Source organism: Sturnus vulgaris, chromosome 8 (genome assembly GCF_052056855.1).
Source record: "Sturnus vulgaris isolate bStuVul1 chromosome 8, bStuVul1.hap1, whole genome shotgun sequence".
NCBI lineage: Eukaryota > Metazoa > Chordata > Aves > Passeriformes > Sturnidae > Sturnus > Sturnus vulgaris.
In genome coordinates this window covers 19945154-19954570 of record NC_142250.1, presented here as the reverse complement: position 1 = coordinate 19954570, position 9417 = coordinate 19945154, and the positions used below count along the sequence as shown (strand labels likewise).

The window sequence follows — 9417 nt, the reverse complement described above, 5'->3', positions numbered from 1 at the left end:
TCACAGCATGGGAAGAAGCCTTTTCCTTGCCTATCTTTATACCAATTTGTCTAATCAGAGATTTGCCAGCTAAGGAATTTCTAGCTGTTTGCATAACTGTACACTGGATATCTTCAGCTCCATGCAAACCTATTGACTGCAACAAGTAACCACTGCTTATCATAGCACAATTCATGCTGGAAGTTACCTCAGCTGACCATCTAGTCCAGTCTTCTGCTAAGGTTAGTTTAGCAAATTAGGACAGAATATGCTTCAGTACTTCATTAGCATTGAACTGGTTGGTCTCCTTTTTGCACTTGCAAAAAACCTGCTGTTTTTTTTTTAATCTGTACCTCAGTATTGCCTTCTTAGACATGCCTTGGTTTCTCAGTAGTCAGTGAGCAATTTCTCTGGCTCCAGAGGTTAAAATGAGTTTATAGTTTGTAGGTTTCATGAACAAAGGCTACAAATAAGACAGTTGTGGAAAAAAAATGATCTTCATTTTACTAGAGCATTTTACAGTACTACTTAATTGCATGTGGCTTGACTTCAGCCTGACCTGGATTCCACCTGTGTATTTTCATTAACCTACTATTGACTTGTTGGAAATTCAGCTTCACCTGTGTTGCTGATGCCAGTGAGTGGGATTGATCACTGACATCAGGTTTCATTTTTTAAGAAAACTGAAATTCTCCATGCATATGTTTATTTCTTTGGAAATGTATCCACTCTGGAAACACATGATTTCCACAAACAGGTTTTTATGCTCATTCTGACCTTCTGAATAAGATATTTTGCAATTAAAGTACCTAGAAGATGCCGAAGCAGAATGTCATTTTGCTGCCAAGTCCTGGAACAACTCCTCTAATCTGGCCATCTTGTACCATCATGGCATGAAGTTTTAGCATTGCAGAGCTTTGTGATTGACAGCAGTGAGACCTGACTCATTTCCATGTAGATCTACAACTGTTTTTCACGTGCTTAAAAATAGTTCTCAGTATCATCTCAATGCATTTTGAGTTTAATCCATTGAATAACATTTTCATTTGCTGCCATCCCTCATAAGTGACTTTCTTCTTTACATAACAGGGTCATTGTTCCTTGTCCCTACTTGCAGAGGCAATGACTATTTTCAAGCCTATGGCAGAGAGTGAAGTTTCATAGAAACAGGCAGTTGTTTTATGTGAAGATCTGAATGATTACTGTTACTTAATGGGCTGTGAGAGGTGGTAAAGCAAAAAAAAAGAAATTTGATATTTACATATCTCTGTTCCACTGGTGTTTCAGCCGTGCATAAAAATCTTACTAATACTGAAAAACTGAGTCTTCCCCAACACAACTTTTGGCAGCCGGCAGTGCTGAAACTGGAAATCTGTTTTTCTACTGCAGCCATGGTAGAGATTTCACTGATGAACCCTCTGTGCAGCCACAGCTCAGCTGCTGATCTTAGAGCAGCTGCTTATACATCAGCCCAGTCTCCTCAGTGTCTGTACCTCCTCATTGGCACGAAAACCTTGTGCACCACAGCAGCAACTGTGAACATTGACATTACTTTACTTCTTCCAAAAATCAGGTAGTGATGGGTTCCTGTTCACATCCCAGCTGTGGCATCACCAGTTGCTTTATATGCCCACAGGTAATAATTGGTGTGTGGTGTTAGCACACCCTTCTGAAATGTTTTCTGCTCATTAGATAGAATTGTGCCTGCAGTTCAACATCAGTGACCCCTTGGAAATTTCAGTCTGCATGGTGGATAAAGGCAAATGATCATATTCTTCCATTGAGGCAGTTACTGAATTATGCTGGCAGCTCAGAATCAGTGACTTCACTTCTTTTTTGAAGTTGCTGTTTAGGAAACCATAGATAACAGGGTTGACACAGGTGGAAGCCATAGCTACCAGGTGGCACAATGAGAAGATCAGGTTGTGGTGGCAAGGTGAAATGATTTTGTAATTCCAGTCCACGATGGTGTTGAAAACATGCAGAGGTAGCCAGCAAACAGCAAAAGCAGCAACCATGGATGCTAACAAAATGTTTATCCTCCTCAGCTGGACAGCTCGGTTGCTGTACTCACTCTTCTCAAACATGTCCTTTCTCTTCTGCAGGCGCAGGTAGATACGCAGGTAGCAAAGGATAATGAAGAACAGAGGGATGCAATATTGCAAGAGCAGCAAAGTGGTGGTGTAGATAAGTTTGTGCTGCTCAGAAGGCCACGAGTTGATACATATTGCCTTATCAGTGGAAAAATTCATGAAGTGTGAGAGCTGCTCGTACAACTCGTTAGACAAGACGGATGTGGTCAAAAAGGGCAGGGACATGAGACATGCTAAAGTCCAGATCACTCCAATTCCTAGGTAGGCTTGGGAGGTGTTTGGCCTCCAGCCAGTCGGGTTTATGATGAGCTGGTGTCTTTCCAGAGCAATAAGGACAAGGGAAAGGATTGACACTGTCACAGTCGTGCACTGAGTGAAAGAGGTCATTTTGCACATGACTTCTCCAAATATCCAGTAGTCCATCATGGTGTAGACAACGGTGAAAGGCAGGCAGACAAGACACATAAACAAATCTGAAATTATTAAGTTGGAAATTAGGATATTGGTGACATTGGCCTTTTCCTTCTGCCTGGCAATGACAGCAATCAGACAGATGTTTCCCACAATGCCCAGAACAGTCTCCAAGCTGTAAGAGGTGGCCAGAAAGACAGTAAGGTCAGTGATGTTCATGCACTGATTAGAAATGTTCATAGGAAAGCTTCGGCTTGAGCTCCAGTTCTTGCTGATCAGGAAATGAAAAACATCATTAACAGCCCTTGTCTTATTCATCCTGAATCCCAAAATATTTATCCAAAAGGGTGGTAGTCAAACACAGTCTGAGTCTTCTGGAGCCAGCCTAAAAGCGTTATATCTGTTCTGTCTGGCTGTGGAAGGTCTGAGTATATCTGCAAAGGAAAGGCAAAGAAAAAATATGTTTAGTTATGCTGCAAGAAATTAGTCAAAAGGGTAAGGAGAGAGACAGGAAAGCAAATGCCAGGGATTCTGTGTATATTCTGCAGCTCCCTCTTACATAGTTTATTAGATCATAAAATTGAGCCCTTTGCTACACTGTGCTATGAAACTCTGTGCAACTGTATTGAATTATGATCATGTTTATTCATTGTGAGGTTGTCCCATAGATTTAAGAACATCTTAACTTCATTATTTCACTCAGTGCAGTATCTTGAACATCACTAATGCAGTAGAGTGGGGGTACAAGAAAACCGGATCAAAACCCACCCAGGGTAAAAATAGTGTGCAATTCTGGTTTTGCAAGGTTCTGATCCAAAACCGGGCAGAGGACATTGTGAGGCTGCATTTACCATCAGCTGAGCTAAATATCAATGTGCAAAGCAGGGCATATTAGGTGTAAAAGGCCAGCATGAAAATATCTTCTGTGAAATGCATTTGTAATTGAAGCCAGAATGCACATTTGTGCGAGAAAATAACCATGCAAAAATTCAGGCTCATTATCTGGAGGGATATCATGGGAAAATTTTTAAAAGTCTAAAATAATTCAAAATAATTTCAACATTTTCCAGCTTCTGCACAGCTGTGATAGGTCATGGGAACTGCAGCCCAAATTTCTTGCTTCCTCATTCCAGATGAACGAACTACAGTGCCCACGAAGCATTGATATCTCCCCTAACATGACCATGACAGGGTTTATCAGAAATACAGTCCAGTTCCCTGGTTTTGGCTTTAAGAGTGAGTGATTTTGATAGTGTCTTTTAATTCCTTCTGGGAAGACTTTTATTGATTCTCCCTCAGCATAATTTTGCTTTTTTTTTTTCAAGTTTGTTGTAAAAGCCTGTTCTATCTGCTGGATAGTGTTCCTGCACAGACAGATAGGTCTGCTTAATAATCACTGCAGCAAGCCATGAGCTGGGACTTTCAGTGGGATTCAGGAAGCAGAACCCATGGAGTTAATTGGTGCTGCATCCTTTTGGAAATCTCAGTCACAGGACTGCTTCGACTCCCAGATGACTCCTGTGAGCCATAGCAAAGGCTGCTTCATAATCCTGACCCTCGAGTCCAAATCCTCTGTGTCCAGGAATCAAAGAATAAAAAATCTGACTCTTCTGGGAGTTCTCATCAGGCCAGAGGCAGTTGCATGCTGTACAAAGGCTTGTAGTATGAAAAGTAAATAAATACTTGGGGAATGACACTATTTAACCACTGCATGACCCTTTCCTCAATGACTAAATATCACTCAAACAAGTTTGTGGGGTGGTAAAAAATGTCTGAGATCCAGAAAAAAACAACTGATTAAGGTATGACTACATAAATAACATGGTAGAGTGAGCTTATCACTTCAACTGAGTAGCATTTATGGCTGAACAACTGCATGCCTAAAGATAACCAGTACTGTACAGAAAAGCACCCAATATCCTATATCTTTCTTTTTGCCTTGTCTTTCCCATTATGAATTTTATTGTTTTGAGATATGTTGTCTCTCAGGAACTGTAGAAAGCAATCGTGTGCAGTAAAGGAAAGGATGCTTTGGGGTCATTGTTCTGCTTGATCAGAAAAAATAGATGAGTACAGTAATTTTTTTGTTACTTTGCTAGACCTGCTGTCTAACTGTATCTCTCTTTCTCTCTCTATCATCTGTCTATATCCATCTGAGGCAGTCAAGACAGCCACACAAACAAAATATAGTAGCCCTTTCTCATTGTCTTTCATTTCCTCAGTAGTTTAAATCTTAATTAAAGAGGGGCAAAGAATATTTTCCAAATTGAGGGTACAGGCATGACTCCTTCTGTCCACTTATTTTTATGTTGTTGCCCAATCCATGTGAACAGATTGATACATTTGCTGGAAGAAAAGGAAGAGGCAATGGTGATGGATTCCATGTTCACATATGGGGAGGATTCAGTAGTCTGTTTCAGTGTGAAAATGGACATAGAATGAAAAGCCTTCAACCAGCCCCATAGTTTTTAATGATTGCTGGCCAGTGGAGATGCTGCAAGCGAAACAGAGCAAAGGGACCAGCAGCCTGCAATATTATTTTGTACCAGTCAGGAGAGATAAGTCCTGGCATTTGGACAGGACAAATAGATTTTGCTGTAAACAAAACACAGCTTTTTACTACAGTCCCAGCCTCATATCCTTAGCTACAGTATCCTCGACAACAAACACATGGTTCTCCTTTGTTGCTTGAAAAATATGAAAATATGTGCAGTTATTACAAACATCTGTGTCCACAGAGTAAGCCCTCTCAAGGGTCCCAGACACTTTTGGACATGCTGAAGCATCAGTGAGAACTAATAATGCTGAAGGAAAAAAAAAATAAAGTGGTGGAGCCACCTGAAAAGTAGAAGCCAGATCCCACAGGTTTATGGACCACGTTTCCAAGAGAGAAATACTAAAGACTGAGCATGGCTGTGTGTTTGTCACTGGGGGTCAGAGTGGTGGGGATAAAGAGCATCTCTGAAGGCTCTGTGTGGTGTTGGGTTAGGAGCTCCCTCTCTTTTAACACCTTGCATTCCATGGTGTCCCCCACCAGGTGACTGGCAGGCACTTCCTGGGCATTCAGGAGGTAAATAAGGAATTATCACCCTCTTATCACAGATGAGGGGACTGTGAGAGGGAGATGGGACATGAGTTGTGCAGTGTCTCAAGGGAACCTGTGAGGCACTATGAGGTGCTTTAAACCACCTGCCAACCTGATGTGTTGGGAAAAGTCAATGCATAGACCACCCATGTCTGTAGTGCGCTTTAACTCTTATTCCAGCAACCAGAATGTAAAAAGCAGTCCCAAAAAACCAGAAAAATAAATATTGCAGTGACCTTATACTCGTGCATCCCATTATGGTATCCTTGGGTGGCAGATCCTCAGGGATAGTCACTCCCAAATGATGTGCTTGACTTTCAAGGTGTTTGGTTGCCATTCAGTTTATTCTAAACCAAAAGCCAGTAATAAGCAATGTGTGCATATTCTGTTTAGACATTTGAATCAAAGGTGAGCTAATATAGCAAATCACCAGTGCAGTGGGAACAAGGGTGTTAGTCCCCTCATTGTATTGAAGGTTTGTTGATTACCCCAGAAAACACAGCAGTGAGATTATGGTCTAAGAAAAAACAGCTTATTTCTCCAGAAAGTGAAGCAATATTTACTTGGCTTGTAGGAGTAAGAAGTATATCTCCTAAATCAGCTTGTTGAGGGAGAGAGGGAGAAAGATTTTTCATTTGTTTTTCGTTAATGTGTTTTTAAAGAAGAAAGAGGAATCCTGTTCAGAACTCTTAATGAATATTGGGAAAGGGTTAGGTAACAAAAACTAAGATATTCATGAGAGTTTCTTCTCTAATTAATGCAGCATGAGACAGCTTCTCTAAAAAGCAAGTGTCACAAAAGTCTGCAGCAGATTAACAGGTTACAGAAGGGAGAAGAGAATGAGCTTTAAGATTTAATCTTAGTGTTAGCTAAATTGCCCACATCTTTTTTTAGACATTTATCACTGTTTGCCATCATTCTGTTTGTTTATCATTTATTATTCTGTTTGTGTTGGAAGCAAGGAAGAAGAGCAGGCAAAGTTTGAAGGGTTTGTCTTGGTGAACAGCACAGCCTTCTAAACTAACAAATGTCACTCAGCTTTGTCTCAAATAAAGAAACCAAATTATCACTTGTCAGCTCAAAAGTCTTGCCCCAAGGCATTACCCTGTATTTCCCAGAAAAATTCCTCAAAGGAAAGGGAATTGTGCAGAAATGAGTCAGAGAAGAAAATGAAACCCTCAGTGGGTTTCAAGGAGAGTGCTAGACCGTAAGTGGCTTCAAGCAGTTAATGCATGACTGCTCCTTTACGAGACCTCTGGACTCAAAGACATCCTATGTAAACCCCTATAAAAACTTTTTTCCTGGAGGCAGGATAAAGCAAGGGACTGCTACAGATGCTGGGCTCTATGTGCCCACTGAAAAAGGGGGGTCGTTTTTGCAAAGCTGATCACGATCATCCACTGCCATAATCAAATAAGTCTCCATAGCTGTGATAGACAGTGGAAGCCAATTTCCACATCAGACATCAGTCAAAGAAAAACATGTTTGCAGTGTCTGGCTTCATTATCTGGTACTTAGAAGCACTTGTTTGTCTACCTCAGAGCCTAACTAGTTGCTCAAACAACTGCTGCTTTCAGTCCATAAGACATTCTGAGAGAAGCAATTCCTAAAGACATGCACTGATTGTATCACTTATTTAAAGAGTTACAGCAATTACTGGGAGTAAAGCTGCCTGTTGTCTACTAGGAAAAAAAAAAAAAGAAGTAATGGAAAGGTTCAACAGAATGCCAGAATTCATATTACAGATATTAATTGAGGTAGTGGGGACTGGCTGACAGTGGTATTCCCTTTTGGCTGCCAATGGCATTATCTCAGTAAAGCAGATTTGCCCTGTTTAGCCTTATATAATAAAGAAAAGTTTAAAATCGCTTGGCTATTATTACAGCTTCCCAGGAAAGCAACACTTAAACAGAAGAGGAAACATGTCACTGAGTTTGCACAGACATCCCACAACAGTGTTAAATCCATAAGGGATTCGATACAGTGAAAGTTAATGATGGACTCTTCACCTCTTTGTAACTCTGTATTGCAAAAATATTGGGAGAAACTATCTTAGGTCATTGAAAAAGCTATATAGGATAAAAATTTCTAGAATCTGCATAATTAGGGCAGAGAAAAACTTTTGTATATTAATATATTACAAGTCTATAACAGAAGGGGTGGTGTAAATATCCAGGAAAGTGAATTCTTTTTCCCCCTCTCACATCTGCATGTTTTCAGATGGAAAACATTTGGACCTTATGAAATTCTGGTATGAGTTAATCTTCTCTGATCCTGTAGAAAGGAGGGAAGTTTTACAAAAGCATTTACTCCGATTTTTTAATTTTCTGGTTAAATTCATAACCTTACCAAAGACATGGAGTCAGCTCACAAAGGTAAAATGTGAATAGCAAATCGGAGACTGAAGAATGGTGGTTAGTCCCTAATTTCTGTAATGGCCTTTGTGACATGTTTGCTACCCAAGAGAAAAACATTTTTATAAAGGTGATCTTTACCAAAAAAAAGGAAGTGGTGAATCTGTAAAACATTGCAATGGGCACCTTAGCAGACAGTCAGTCAGGATTTCTGAAGAGTGATGTGTTGTGTGCTGTCTGAAGCTGCATTGGTTGTGTGAGGATCAAGAAATCTCAGGGACTAGGAGATAAGAAGGTTTTCCAGGACCAGAGGCAGCCAGGAAGGTTCTTTCTGTCACACCACAGGGTGGCAGGGAGCACACTGAACTGCAAAGGCCCCCAAGAAGCTGCCATCTCCCTCTTGCACCCCAAAAGGTTGCAAAGCTTTGCTCAGTAGATACAAGGGTTGGGCCTTTCATGACAAATCAAACAGTCTTCATTTATCAAACACAGCAATCTGCTTTTTTAACATTAACAGTTGGTAACTTTCATAAAGAGATGTGAGGTCTTGACAATCTGAAATAGATAATTTAGAAAATTCTTACCAGTTATTGATGGAGAGAATCACTGCTGTTGGTGCACATTTCTGTTCTGGAAGAAGGCAGAAATGTTGTAGGAGTGAAGTAAGATCTTCTGTGCCCTAGCAGCCCAGGAGAGAAGCTCTGCTGGCTGTTTCTGTAGGTAATTTGGATGGCATCTCTCTCCCTCTCCCCCTCTCTCTCCCGCCCTCTGTCCTTCCCTCCCTTCAACTTAGCCAATGAATTCTGCTTTATGGTTATGGTCTGACTTTGAAGTTCTGGCTCCCTCTGCTGTTGTATAAATATACAAATTCTAGGGATACTTGGGAGGAATAACAACTTCAGAAGAGAGCTGTGAAGTATCTGAAGCACAGCATGCCCCCACGCTGCACGGGAGTGGGATCTCAAGTGAAAACAAAGAGACAAAATACATAGAGCCTGATCCCCTTCTCCTTGCTCAGGCAAGATTTCTGTAGGGCTCCAAAGAGAATTTGCCCTCATAGTTATGAGGCCAGTAGCCGTTTTCTCAGATTTTCCATTCTATCACAGACAGATGTTGAAATTTCCTTTTAGATGGGTGCATACTACAAGACCTTAGATTGTGAAAGGGGAAGAGGCATACTGTTACTCAGAAATGAAAGAGCACTTAAAAAGGTGGAAATAAACAGGGAAAATGGATTTGCAGAAGTGCCAGATTTCTGTTATTTTTTCCCCAGGTATTTCTCATCAGAAACCAAGGCAGAAATCAGAGTTTCAAATATTTCTCTTGCATTGAGAAAACACTCAAACAGAATATTTACAAGTGCTATACCAAAATAACTAATTTTGGTCTTCGTATAAAAATGGTCTTAAGCTATGGTCAGCTATGTAATTAGTCCAGTGGCTAATGCTGCTCTGGAGCCTTTCTGAAGTTGTGATAAGCAGTTGTAGCAAATAGG

At 40.6% G+C, this 9417-nt stretch overlaps 1 protein-coding gene across 1 annotated transcript; it reads right to left on the bottom strand.

Annotated features, from left to right (window-relative positions):
- Nucleotides 1-457: 457 nt before the first annotated feature.
- NPY4R2 (neuropeptide Y receptor Y4-2) lies at nt 458-8644 on the bottom strand. The gene is made up of 2 exons (XM_014875323.2): nt 8507-8644; nt 458-2917 (listed from the first exon to the last, which is right to left on the bottom strand). The coding sequence occupies exon 2, from the start codon at nt 2799-2801 to the stop codon at nt 1668-1670; it is 1134 nt and encodes a 377-aa protein (XP_014730809.1). The 5' UTR covers nt 2802-2917; nt 8507-8644; the 3' UTR covers nt 458-1667.
- Between the last annotated feature and the right edge of the window lie 773 nt (nt 8645-9417).